We start from the raw sequence: 13,618 nt of genomic DNA on the forward strand, positions 1-13,618 counted from the left end.
TGTATTTTCCTTTTTCTTTTTACTTTATAGAATGTTCTTTATATCTTCTGGAGGTAATCCTCTGGTATATAATATTTTAGAAGAAAATATAAGAGAATGTACTATTACCTACCTAATAATAACATTTTATTTACCTAAATAAGCACATTTAAAGAAGAAACTTAGACTGCTATTATCCTAAGCAATAAAATCCATGAAAATACAAGTTTGATTTGCTCATTATAACTTTTCCCCCAAATCCTTTTTAATTAATTAAAAGAATGTTCATATGTATGCTATCAAAATCCTTTCATGCTCCACCTGTGTGTTTGTGGGATTTGTTTTTGCTTTTCTGAAGAAGAGGGGAGCTTGTCCAGATTAATCACAGTTATCATTCATTCTTACCTTCAACAACTCTTACTTACCTACTTGGCAGCCAGCTGCTGTTCTGGGTTATTCAAATGCTTTTCCTGGGGCAATGACTTTAACTCTTGAAAATAACTTTATCCTCTCTAAAATTCTAAAATAACTTCTAGTGCCTTCACTTTTTTTTGATGATATAATTTATTTAGCCTTAACCATTTATGCTTTTAATAGAAAAAAATGGAGACACAATCAGTTCAGTTCACTCAGTCATGTCTGACTCTTCATGACCCCATGGACTGCATCATGCCAGGCCTCTCTCTCCATCACCAATTCCCAAAGCTTGCTCAAACTCACGTCCACTGAGTCGGTGATTCCATCCAACCATCTCATCCTCTGGCGTCCCCTTCTCCTCCTGTCTTCAATTTTTCTCAGCATCAGGGTCTTTTTCAATGTGTCAATTCTTCGCATCAGGTGGCCAAATTATTGGAGCTTGAGCTTCAGTATCAGTCCTTCCAATGAATATTCAGGACTGATTTCCTTTAGAATTGACTGGTTTGATCTCCTTGCAGTCCAAGGGATTCTCAAGAGTCTTCTCCTTTCGGCACTCAGTTTTCTTTATGGTCCAACTCTCACATCCATACATGACTACTGGAAAAACCATAGCTTTGACTATATGGACCTCTGTTGGCAAAGTAATGTCTCTGCTTTTTAATATGCTGCCTAGGCTGGTCATAACTTTTCTTCTAAGAAGCAAGCATCTTTTAATTTCGTGACTGCAGTCATCATCTGCAGTGATTTTGGAGCCCAAGAAAATAAAGTCTGTCATTGTTTCCACTGTTTCCCCATCTATTTGCCATGAAGTGATGGGATTGGATGCCACGATCTTAGTTTTTTGAATGTTGAGTTAGTGAAGACACAGCATAGCTGTTCTATTCACAAAATAATTACAGAATTCAGAAAATACAATATTTCCGAGTGCAATGCAGAAAATGTGATGTGGTCATGAAAATGCAAAGTTGTCTAATTGATGCCTTCTTTTACTTTTTCTGTCTTTGTAATGAAAATATTTAATGCCTTTTTTTACACAAATAATGTTGCTTGTAAGAATAGCAGAAAGTACAGATAAGCCAAAAAAAGAGAGAAGAAGACTGTATTAGGAGTAGGTTATATTTTTAAAGCCGACAAAACACTCTCATTCCCAAATTAATATTAGTAGATAATTCAGATTTAGAGGCTCAAACCACATTCCTGCGAACGGCCCTGGGCTTAAACAGAAGACTCTTCGGCACCTCAGGCCCCGCCCCTCCCTAACTTGGCCCCGCCTCGCTCCGCCCCCAGCGGCCTAGGTTTTTAAGGTGACCCCGCCTCTAGCCCCGCCCGCAGGAGATGTGTTAGTACCAGCTCTCGCGAGAGCGTAGCCCGGAAGTTTTCCGTCCTGAACCTTGGTGGGGGCCCACGTGAGTTGGGTTTAGAAGTGCTCGGGTCTTGCTACCCTACCTTCAGGAGCAGGAGTTCGGGCGCCATGGGGAAGCTGCGCCGGAGGTACAACATCAAGGGGCGCCAGCAGGCGGCCCCCGGCACCTCTAAAGGCCCTCCCGAGCCGCCCCCCGTGCGGCTGGAACTGGAGGGTAAGAAGGCCCTGGACAGGGGCTGGGTTTCGGGTGAGAGACCAACCAGGGCCTTGGGGCCAGAGCTGGCCAGTGGGGCTGAAGGACGCCCGGACTATGTCCTGTGTCTGCGACTCCGGAAGGCTCCCGGAGTGTGGCCTCCCACCTCAGATGATCCAAAGAAAGGGGGAATGGTGACAGTTTTCGTTTTAACTGAGTTTGGAACAATACCTGGAGTTTCTTTCCAGTGTGGTCGTAGTATAGCAATGTGGGGAATTTGGACAAGAAAATAAGGTAATTCCATTCATTTTGATGGCATCAATTATAACCTCCCTACCAACGACTTCTAAGTTTGTATTTTTCAGCCCAGATCTGTCTGTTTAGCTCTAGGCTGCATGACATTTTTGCTAAGACTCCTCCGTTTTGTTAGGGAAGACTGGTGTGCCAGTCTAGGAGAGTAACAGAAGATGAGATTAAGGCGGAAAAAAATCCCTGTCGTGCACAGTTTATATGCTTTTGGGAAGAGACAAGTAAAGAAAAACATAGAATATATAGAACATTTTGCATACATTCATACTAAACAGATAAAGTACAAGAGGTGTTTGGTGAGTTGCAGAGTTTTGTGCGGTAGAGGGGGAAGACCCCATTGAGAAAGCATTGGATCCTTAAGACCTGAGGGCCATTAGAATGGCTGAGTGGAGATGAAATATTAAGTGGGGGCAGGATGGGTAGGACCTGGTGGGTCATGGTGAGGACAGTGGGCCTGCAGGGGTTAGAGCAGAGGAGGAACAAGGCATGGGCTTAGGTTTTAACAGCATAACTCTGTTGCTGTGTTGAGGAAGAGCAGTAGAGGGCAAAGAACCAGGGCGATTGGATAGGAGGCTGCCGAGTACAGTCAGTACGACAGAAGTTGATGCTTGGTCTGGGGCGGCAGCAGCCGAGGGTGTGAGAGGTGGTTGAATTCAAGATGTATTTGGAAGATGGAGCTAATAGGATTTGCTGGCTGACTGTGCACAAGAACAAAGGAGATGTCAAGAATGAATCCCAGGTGTGGGGTCCAGTGGCTGGCAGCTGGAGAAGGCGGGGAGGGGCCAGCTTGGAAAGAGGCCAAGAGCTTGGTTTTGGATATGTGTGTTTTGGGGGCCCTGTTATATATCCAAATAGAGGGATACTCAGGCAGCTGTTGACTCAGATGCTTAGAAGAGGCAAGTCCAGGGGAGATAGCAGTTTGGAATCATCACTGTGTATAGATATTTATTTAAGTCTGAAGACTGGACCAGCTCTCACTGAGCAGTGAGTTTAGCCCAGTGAGGTGGGAGGAGACCCTTGGGAGTGTGGTTGTCCAGGGACCATGAAGAAGACCCACCATTTGTGTCATGTTGCTGTGGGGTCAGGGAGGGAGAGAAGGACCCCTGGATGTAACACCAGGGAGGCCATCAGTGGCCTTGATGGGTCCAGTTTCGCAGGAGAGTTGAGGATGAAGTTATTGAGTGAGTTCAGTTGTCTTGCTGGCCCTTGAAATTGAACACACTCCAAAGTTAAACTCATCCGGCTGCTTGTATAGGATTCCTGAATCTCAAGCTGATTTAGGCATTAGGGAAGAGTGAGCCTAGATTCTGGAGGTGGAGGGAGGGAGAACCGGGCCCAATGGGGAAGCCTACTTCACTTCACCCACTAACTAGCCTCCTCTTCTACACTCTCCTCTTGGACCCTGAAGGAAGTGAAGTTACGGGAAAGATTGTCAAGGTGGGAATCTGGAATCTGAATTCCCTCCTCAGAAGTTGCAGGGATTGGCTGGGAGTTGAAGTAACTCACCTGACATCTCCGTGCCTTAATTTTCTCAGCTGTCACATGGGTCCAGCAGTTACATACTTGTTCATGGGGGTGGTAGTTTGGGAGAATATATTTGTAACTGAGAATGCTTTGAAAAGTGAAGACAGGCTGTGTCTGTACTGACCTGTCCTGTGATGGGCACTGTTCATTGTAACAGCAGCGGCAGCTCAGGAGGTGAGATAGGCTGACAGCGAAGTGAACGCAGAGGAGCCTGAGGTCTTTTAGACCCAAAGATTTGGGAAAAGTTTCTCACCCTAGAACAAGACATCTCCATTTATCCTTGAGACTTTTAGGGGCCAGAGGGACCTTATAAGATTATAAAGCAGCTTGCCTTCTGCAGAGAGCCTTCTCTGATCACTGATCCAATGTTGTTACCCTCTTTCTTATTTTTATTTTTAGCATGTCCCCTCTTTTTCCTTCCTATGGCACAATGGTTCTCAAATATTTTCCTCTAAGGACATTTTTTAATGTTCTTAAACATTGAAGACCCCAAAGTGCTTTTGTTAGTGTGAGTTCTGTCTATCGAAATTTATCATAGTAGAAATTAAAACAGAGATTTAGGGGTTTGGGTTTTTTTTTTTTTTTGATTGAGTTTTGGCTTCAGTGGATCTTTACTGTAGCACACAGGCTTCTCTTGTTGTGGCACGTGGGCTCAGCAGCTGCAGCACATGAGCTTAGTTGTGACGTGGGATTTTAGTTCCTCAACCAGGAATGGATTTGCACCCCTTGCGGTGAAAGCATGGTGTCTTAACCACTGGGCCACCAGGGAATTCCCAAAAACGCCAACATTTAAAAATAGATATAACACAAGCTCAGTACTTAGTTCACTGTATACCCGGAAGAGAGTATCTTTTAGATTTATTGTAAAAGTGGTTTTGATCTCACAGACTCTCTGAAAGCAGGACCCTACTGGGAGGAACGCACTGGTGTAGTTTATTCCCTCCTTGCTCTACCTCCTGTCTTCCCAAAACACAAGGGTGGAGGTACCTGACTCATGGCGGAGGCTGGCCTGTGGCAGGTGCTGGATGGACAGTGTAGTGAAGGTGCGGCGGGCCTACATCCCCGTTCCTGTGCAGGTGCTTGGATGGCTCTCACAGAGGGCAGAAGGGCCCCCCCCGGAGGAAAACAGCATTAAGATAGCCTCTTGAGACCCTAGGCATCCTCGCTATCTAGCCTCCAGGGCTGTGGGTCAGGCGAGCATATCTTTTCAGATAAGGACACGTTGAAAGGAGTCGATGCAAGCAACGCTCTTGTCCTTCCCGGGAAGAAGAAGAAAAAGACCAAAGCCCCTCCCCTGTCCAAGAAGGAGAAGAAGCCGCTGACCAAGAAAGAACGGAAGATGCTGCAGAGAATCTTAGACCAGAAGGAGAAGAAGAGCCAGGTATGCATGCTATGTCTGTACTCAGCCCTGCAGACTGGCAAGGGATGGGGAGGGAAGGGGTCTGTGTCCCCTGACATGATCTTTTCAATAGGACCGTCAGATAGAACTTTCTGGAATGAAGGACAAGTTCTTTGTCTGCAGCATCCAATATGGTGGTCACCAGCCATGTGTGGCTGTTGAGTACTTGAGATGTGGCCAGACTGAGGGATTGATTTTTTTTTTTTTAATGTATTTATTTGGCTGCACCCAGTCTTAGTTGCAGAATGCAGGATCTTTAGTTGCAGCATGTGGGATCTAGTTCCCTGACCAGGGATCGAACCCAGGCCCCCTGCATTGGGAGCATGTCCAGGCACTGGACCACCAGGGAAGTTGCAGGGAAATTGAATTTTTAATGTGATTTGGTTTTAATTAATGTAAATGCAAATAGCCACATATAACTAATGCCCCTTGTGGGACATGCAGAATCAGAACCTTCCAGCCCTCGAAGGAGGACATGCTTCTGGGGTGTCTGTCAGTCTGGAATGGGTTCAGGTTTGTAGATACCATGTTTGTTGAACCAGGAGTCAGTCGATCAACGTGCTCACTGTTTATTCTCCTCCCCGCATTCATTTTGTTTATTTTTTAAACTTTATCCTAGAGAGTTTTGACCTTTTTTACTTAATATTTTTTTAAGGAGAATATTTTATATTGAGAAATTCTAGCATATATAAAAGTAGAGACATTAGGGTCATGAGCTCCCGTGTACCTACCAGTCACCAACTTCAACAGTTGTCGAGCCCATGGTCAACCTCAATCATCTCCACGGCCAGTCAGTTTCCTACCTCGTAGATCAGAGCCCAGGCAGCCTCAGTCTGTACTGTTTCTTTGGCTATCCTGACAAATGACCACCAGCTGGGTGTCTTAAACAATGGAATTGGGTTCTCTTGCTGATCTGGAAGCCAGAAGTCTGAAATCAAAGGGTGGGCAGGGCTATGCGCCTCCTGAAGGTTCCAGGGGAGGGCAGTACCTGGCTTCTTCCAAACCCTGGTGGCTCCAGGTTTCCTTGGCTTGTGGCCACATCACTGCATTCTCTGCCCGCATCTTCACATGGGCTGCTCCCCTGTGTGTCTCTCCTCTGTGTATCTCTGATAAGGACACTTGTCTTTGAATTTAGGACTCACCTGGTTAATCCAGTATCTCATCTTGAGATCCTTAATTACCCTTAACTTGAATAAGATCCCATCCTGGGACACAGGCTTCCCAGGTGGCGCTAGTGGTAAAGAACACGCCTGCCAGTGCAGGAAACATAAGAGACTTGCGTGTGATCTCTGAGTTCAGAAGATCCTCTGGAGCAGTGCATGGCAACCCACTCCAGTATTCTTGCCTGGAGAATCTCCATGGACAGAAGAGCCTAGCAGGCTTCAGTCCATGGGATCGCAAAGAGTAGGACATGAATGAAGCAACTTAGCATGCACTGGGACATGGATGTATCTTTTTGAAGGGCCACCATTCAACCCATTATGTAGCATTGTATCCCTGAATATTTCAGTTTGCATCTCTAAAATAAAGACCATTTCCAATAACTGCAGTGCCTTTAACACATCCAGATTTTTTCAAAACACCATCAAATATCCAGTAAATAGTCAAACTTTGCACCATTTCATTGCGCTCCCCACCCCATCTCTTGTCTTTCCCCCTTATCATTTGTTGCAGAGATTGGTTTGTTTGTCTCAAAAACTTTCCCATGGTCTGGATTAAGTTTTTTTATCTGTGTAATTTAAAAAGTATTCTTCCACTGTCCAGTTTCCTATAAATTGGTATTCGGGTCTGGGGCAGTGACTCAACAGAGACAGTTTTGCCCCCACTGAGACCATTTGGCCAAGTCTGGAGACTTTTGGAGTTGTAACGATTTGGAGGATGCTACTAGCATTCTGCAGGGTAGAGGCCTGGGATGCTATTAAATAGCCTGCAGTGCCCAGAACATCAAAAAATTATCTGACTCTAAATGCTAGTGTGTTGAGACCAAGAAACTTCAGGAGACTGCTTCCTGACAGTCTTTTTAAATTGGAGTATAATTGCTTTATAATGCTGTGTTAGTTTCTGCTGTATAACATCGTGAATCAGTTATAAGTATACATATATCCCCTCCCTCTTGAACCTCTCTCCCATCCCTCCTTAGTCTTTCTGACAGGGTGACCACACAGGGTGCTGTGACCACCAGAGGACACACACAGGCCTGCCATTAGCAGCTCTGCCATCAGCCCCTGGAGCTCTTCATCCAGGGGAGGACTCACTGTCCTGTGAGTGTGTGCTGTTTTTAACCCTGCGAGCATCTTTGCTTGCTGTTTTGTACATTGTTTTTTCTTTTCTCAATTAAGAAATTTGTGCATGTGTGTATATATGTGTGTGTACATATATACACATATATGAGCACATATTAAAGTATCTGTATAATTTCAAGAATAGTGAAACAAATACTCGTGACTCGTTCACCCAGAGGAAGGAAGCCAACTGGGCCCACCTTTCACTGCTTTATTCCAGATAGCGTGGGGACTACTTCCCATCACACAAAGAGCTATTCCTCTCTTGTACTAACTGCCGGGGAGTCTTGCATTATACAGATGGGCCCTACTTTATTTATTCCATCTCCCTTTGATGGGCATCTGGCTAGTCAATAATCTCTTATGACACACCATGGGGCAAAGAGAACCTTGTTTATCCAACCACAGATTCTGTAAGGGGACGAGAAGCCACCCCAAGCTCACATGTCTGTCAACGTTAAGAACACTGTGATGCCAGGCAATTGAAGTTCAGCCTTTGGTTTAAAAAAGACTGTGGGTGTTAGAGATGCTGTAAATTTATTTAGAGTCTCAACTTCCCTTCTAAAGAGGCTCATGATGCCAAATGTATAACACACTCGTTTCTTCCCCAGCGAGCTGAGATGCTACAGAAATTGAGTGAAGTCCAGGTTTCAGAAGCTGAGATGAGACTCTTCTACACCACGTCCAAGCTGGGCACTGGAGAACGCATGTACCACACCAAAGAGTAAGACACCAGGTTCCTCTCAGAAGCCCGTTCCTCCCTCCAGGACTCCTAGGGCGGGGGAATGTCTTGGGAGTCATGGGGTCTTCTGGAGTTATGAGAAAATACGTTTGTAATGACCCATGTGCTAAAATACGTCCAATGGGTAGAGACCTCACATGCTGCTTAATATGCTGCAATCTTTTGCCCACGTGTGGGTCTTCTAGAGCTTCAGTAACCAGGCACCACAAACCAGGTACCTTAACACAAGAGAAATTTGTTCTCGTGGCTCTGACGGCCAGAAGTCCGAAGTCAAAGTGTCGTTGGGGTTGTTTCCTGCCAGAGGCCAGAGAATCTGTTCCGTTCTGTGCCCCAGCTTCTGGTGGTGCCAGCAGTCCTGGGTGCTCTGCAGCCCACATCACCCCAATCTGTGTGCCACTGTAGTGTCCTCCATGTCTCTCAGTCTTCCATGGCCTTCTTCTGTCTGGGTCTGGGTCTCTGTTTTCTCTTCTTATAAGGACACCAGGCACTGGATTTAGGGCCCACCCTAACTCAGTTTGACCTCATCTTCATGACATCTGCAAACACCCCATTCATAAGATCACATTTTGAGTATCTGGGTGGCCACGAATTTGGGGAAGACAGACACTTCCACAGTCAATATTTAAGAATTAGGAGATTTCATGTTAAAATCCTGGGTTCCCCTTCCTGCCCCAGTCTTGACCCGTTGAAGGATGTGGCCACACCAGCTGGCATTCCCACAGGGCAGCTGGCCTTAGGTGGGGCCCATGTGTTCCCTCAGCTCAGGCCCCTGCTCCCTGCTCTCTCACACTTGGCCCACCGTGTTTATTTCCAGTACCGTCCCATAAGACTTGTGGCGCATTTAATGACTGCTTGTTGAATGCAAACTGCGTCTCAGGCTCTCCTCTGGGCCCTAGAAATAGAGCAGTACACAAAAATTAAGTCTCTTCCCATGAGGAGCTTACGTTCTGATAGTGGGGAGACGGGCAGTAGTTAGATAGATGCATGTAAATCTAGTGCTGTAATTGCTCCGCAGAAAAGAGCAGAAGAGGATGGAGGCAGTGGGAGAGGTGATTGAGGCTGCAGTCAGGGGAAGTCTTCCTGAGAGGTGACCTTTGAGTCAAGTGAGGGAGAAGTTACCTGCAGGGACCATGGACAGCGGGTGCAAAGGCCCTGAGGCAGGAAGGGATGTGGCCCCTGAGTCCCGCTGAGGAGCCTTCAGCAACCCGGAGCTGCCTCAGGTTGGCTGGCCCATCCTAGAGCCTGATTTCTGGCCTTCCCTGCAGGAAACTGGATGATGTGGCAGCCCAGGGTCCAGAGAAGATCAGCAGCCTCAGTGGGGCCCACCGGAAGCGCCGCCGCCAAGAGGCCGAAGAGGAGTCTGAATCCTCAGTGGACTCTGAACCCGAGGAGGCCCCAACAGACAATCGGTCAGAGGCCAGCGCAGGGTCGGCCCCAGCACACGTGCCACCAGCTCCATCTGGGGCCAGGGGCCAGAGCCCAGTGCCCAGCGGCCCAGCTGAGACTCCTGCCCCTCCAGCAGCTACTCCCGCGGCAGCCTCTGCCCTGGCCAGGCCCCCATCGAAGCCCGCAGTCTTCATCCCCGTGAACCGCTCCCCTGAAATGCAGGTTGGTCGCTCCCGTGTTTGATGGAGCGCTTAGGGGATCAGGTCAGTACAGTGAGGGGCTGTGGGTACAGTGAGAAGGCATCTCAGGATCTGAGCAGGTTGCGTCGCCTTCTGTGTCTAGGTTTCATCGTCTGGAAAAGGGAGATAGCTGTACCCGCCTTGTCAGGGTGATGAATGAGTGCCTGGCATGTGGTGGGGCTCTTGAGATGGGTGTCAGCTGCCTTTCTCATCTTCTGGTCTCTGTCACCTGCAGCCTCTGACCACGGGTCCTGGTCCAAGTATCCACTCCTCGGGATAAGAGCTTAGGCTATGGAGTCAGTTGGCCTGGAACGGAGTGCTGATCGCTCCGCCGCCCAGCTCGTTCCTGGGCCCCGTTTTCTTGATCTGTGGAATGGGGGTACCTGTCTACTCACAAGGGTTCCACCTCTCTGCACTTGGTTTCCTTGTCTGGTAAAGTGACTGTCTTACTGGGTTGTCACGACAACAAGATTAAGGGACAGGAAGCTCAAGGCCCATGGAAGAATAGAATAGAAAATATTAGTACATTGTTCCAATTAAGAATAAGTCATTTAATGAGACTGCTTTGAGGTTGGTGATGCCTCAGGGTTTGGCCCATTGTAGATGGTGGTTACTCCGTCCACCCGCCAGCCCAGGAAGTAGAGCAGTCTACAGCCTCTGGAGCTTTCAGTCCAGCAGACGAGACCAAGATAGACAACACAGTGTCACACAAGGGGAGGGACAAGAGCCACGGAGGGGAAGATCGGGTACCATGAAGGGGCAGTGCGGGAGTACATAGGCTCATCAGGGAAAGTATCTTCTGAGATAAGAGCTCGGTGACCAGCTGAGAACAGGGGGGCCATCCCATACTGAGAACTGCCTAAGCAAAGGCCCTGAGGCAGAGGGCTCATGGGTCTCAGAGTAGCAGTTTCAAACCACAGATTAGATTGTGGAAACATGTGGGCTGTGACCAGCTTTTTTTTTTAATGGAAAAGAATAGAAAATATTAGTCACTGTTCGATACGAAAAGTAGTAGTTTACTGAGAGGGCTTCCCAGGTGGTGCTAGTGGTAAAGAACCCACCTGCCAATGCAGGAAACGTAAAAGACGCAAGTTTGATCCCTGGATCGGAGAGATCCCCTGAAGGAAGGCACAGCAACCCACTCCAGTATTCTTGCCTGGAGAATCCCTGGACAGAGGAGTCTGGTGGGCTACAGTCCATAGGGTCGCAAGGAGTTGGACACAACTGAAGCAACTTAATGTACACAGTTTAATGAGATTGCAATTCCAGTCACAGGTACATTTGTATGCTTATATATGTTAGGTAGTTAGAATAGGAAAAAGGAGTCCAGAATGGCGGTGGCAAAAAGACAAGGAAGGGAAAAGCCCATGAAAATAGAACAAAGGAAGGTCCGAGGACCAGAGTGAAGACCTCAGGTAAAACAAACGGCACTTCTGGCTAGCCCAGTTTACATAGGGCAGGCCCAGAGGGAGGAGGAAAACACATATAAAAAGAAGAGCCAAAATTGGGCTGGGGGCCTCTCTTCTCTTCTTGTCTTTTGGGTTGCATGCCCTCACGCCTTGAGGATGTATTTTTCTTTACTTTCTGAATAAAACTGAGCTGTAACACTGGTCCATCCAAGGGCTTTTGACCCTGGTCCGTCCAAGGGCTTCAAATTTTTGCTGCAATAAGACAGAATCGAGGAAATTACAAATTCCCTGGACACATATAAAGAATTAGGGTGGGCTCACTGCTGTAACAGACTTTGAAGTGCCACTGGCTTCACGCCACAAAGGTTTCCTTGTAGGTGATGTCAGAGCCTGATGCTATCCACTGGCAAGTGAGAGGTATGGGATTCTGGTCCACACAGTGATTCAGCGACCCAGGCTCCACCATCCAGCGTCCCTGGTGCCCCCCGGGGTTCCTCCCTTGGCCTTTCGCTGTGGTTTTTCCACAAGTGTATTCCTGAGCCTAGGTTTGTAAGTGGCCTTGTATCATATATGTTTTCCTGCGCTTTGTTTTTTTTTTAATCAGCATTACGTTCCTGGGATTTACTTATCGGTGAAGATGTATGTCACTGAGGTCCATTTGGTTTGGTTTCGGTTTTGAAACTGCTATAGAGTATTCCTCTGCTTGAATAGAGCTCGGTTTAAGTAGTCATCTCCGGCTGGACATTTGAGATGTTCTTGCTTTTTGCTCCCATCTTCTCTGCTGCTTTACATTTTCTTGTCCTTTTCTCGTCATCACAGATACAAAACTTTGGGGGACAGGGTTTGCAAACTGGAGGTCACAGCCATCACGGGGTCATGAGATGGCCAGTGCTGCTTTTTTTAACCAATAGAAGTAGAGAACAGAAGTTTTAAAATTAGGCATGCTTCACACATAATCAGAGCAAGCAGGGGTTCACAAAACCCCTCCCTCACTATGTAATACTTGTGTGTGCATGTGCATACACTCATGTGTGAGTACCTAGCAGAATCACACCTAGGATGTGATGCTGTGTCTCACATCCTGAATTTTGGTAAAATTAGCACCCGGTTGTTTGCTGAATTGACTCTTCCATAAGTGTGAACTCCCCCCAGCAGCAGCGGAGGGTTCTTGTGCCGCACAGGGGCTTCTCTGCACCAGGCTGACCCTTTGGATGCCGGGTGTGACATTCCGAAGGACCCAACCCATGTCTCTGGCCCCCTCCCCAGCCGTCAAGGCTTGCATCCTCCAGAGGGGCCCACCTGTTCCCCCTTGACTGGGTGCCAGCTTCTGCCTTTGTAGGAACCACATCACCTGTATAATCTTGCTTTGAGCAAAGACCCCTCATCCCGTCTGCCCTTCTGCAGCAGCTGCAACCCCCCTCTACCCCCCATTCCCTGAGTTCTGACTTCCTCTCTCTCACCAGGAAGAGCGGCTGAAGCTCCCGATTCTCTCTGAAGAACAAGTGATCATGGAGGCAGTGGCTGAGCACCCTATCGTCATCATATGTGGTGAGACCGGCAGCGGGAAGACCACCCAGGTGCCGCAGTTTCTCTACGAAGCAGGCTACAGCAGGTGGGGGCTGGCCACAGGGTCCCCCGCAGGTCTCTCAGCTGACAGTGGACGTGGTTCCCCGAAGTTGTTAGGAGCACGGGCTCCTGGAGATCTGATTCCAGTTCTGTGGTTGACATGCTGTATGACTTGGGTCAAGCTCCTTAAGCTCTCTGGGCCTCAGTTGCCTCAGCTGTGAGATGGGGGCCCATCATTGCTACCTACTTCACAGGGTTGTTATGTAGATGAAATGACTGGATTTGTGTAAAACACTTAGATCAGTTCCTAGTGGGAGCGGCGGTGTGTCGTCTCCTGTTAGCCCTTTTGACCCGTGTATGTTGAGGTCCCCAAGACCGCCCCCAAGTTCAGCAATTTTCTTGGAAGACTCCAGGTCCTACAGTGAAGGACACAATGTTCCATCAGCAAAGGAGGAAGGCACGTGGGGTGAAGTCTGGGGGAACCAGGCGCAGCCTCCCAGAGCCCTCTCCTGGGCGGTCACACAGGACATGCTTCATTCCCCCAGCAATGAGTTGTGATAACACGTATGACTGTCCTCTACCAGGATGCCTGTAGACACTCAGCGCCCAGGGTTCTTCGTTGGGGGTTGGTCACGTGGGCACTCTCTGCCTGGTACCTGCCAAATTCTAGGCTCCCTGAAGGAAAGCAGTTGTCAGCATGAACCGTGTAGTTTGTACAGACAGTCCAGGCCCAGGGAGCCCCTTTTATCCATCAGGGAGAGGTGGGAGCCCCCCTGAAATCCAGGATCCCAGACACCAGCCAGGGACATT

At 47.9% G+C, this 13,618-nt stretch overlaps 1 protein-coding gene across 3 annotated transcripts in view; it reads left to right on the forward strand.

Annotated features, from left to right (window-relative positions):
• The first annotated feature begins 1,730 nt into the window (after positions 1–1,730).
• DHX37 (DEAH-box helicase 37) overlaps positions 1,731–13,618 on the forward strand; it is a 31,128-nt gene continuing 19,240 nt past the window's right edge. For all 3 annotated transcript variants that reach the window (XR_008703353.1, XM_055550024.1, XM_055550025.1), the window contains exons 1-5: positions 1,731–1,973; positions 4,997–5,166; positions 8,078–8,190; positions 9,474–9,816; positions 12,706–12,854. Coding sequence is in view for 2 of the 3 variants with exons in the window: in XM_055550024.1 (XP_055405999.1) it covers positions 1,868–1,973; positions 4,997–5,166; positions 8,078–8,190; positions 9,474–9,816; positions 12,706–12,854 (881 nt within the window). In the remaining variant the exon portion in view is untranslated. The remainder of the gene's footprint in view (positions 1,974–4,996; positions 5,167–8,077; positions 8,191–9,473; positions 9,817–12,705; positions 12,855–13,618) is intronic.

This window comes from Bubalus kerabau, chromosome 16, assembly GCF_029407905.1.
Source record: "Bubalus kerabau isolate K-KA32 ecotype Philippines breed swamp buffalo chromosome 16, PCC_UOA_SB_1v2, whole genome shotgun sequence".
Taxonomy (NCBI): domain Eukaryota; kingdom Metazoa; phylum Chordata; class Mammalia; order Artiodactyla; family Bovidae; genus Bubalus; species Bubalus kerabau.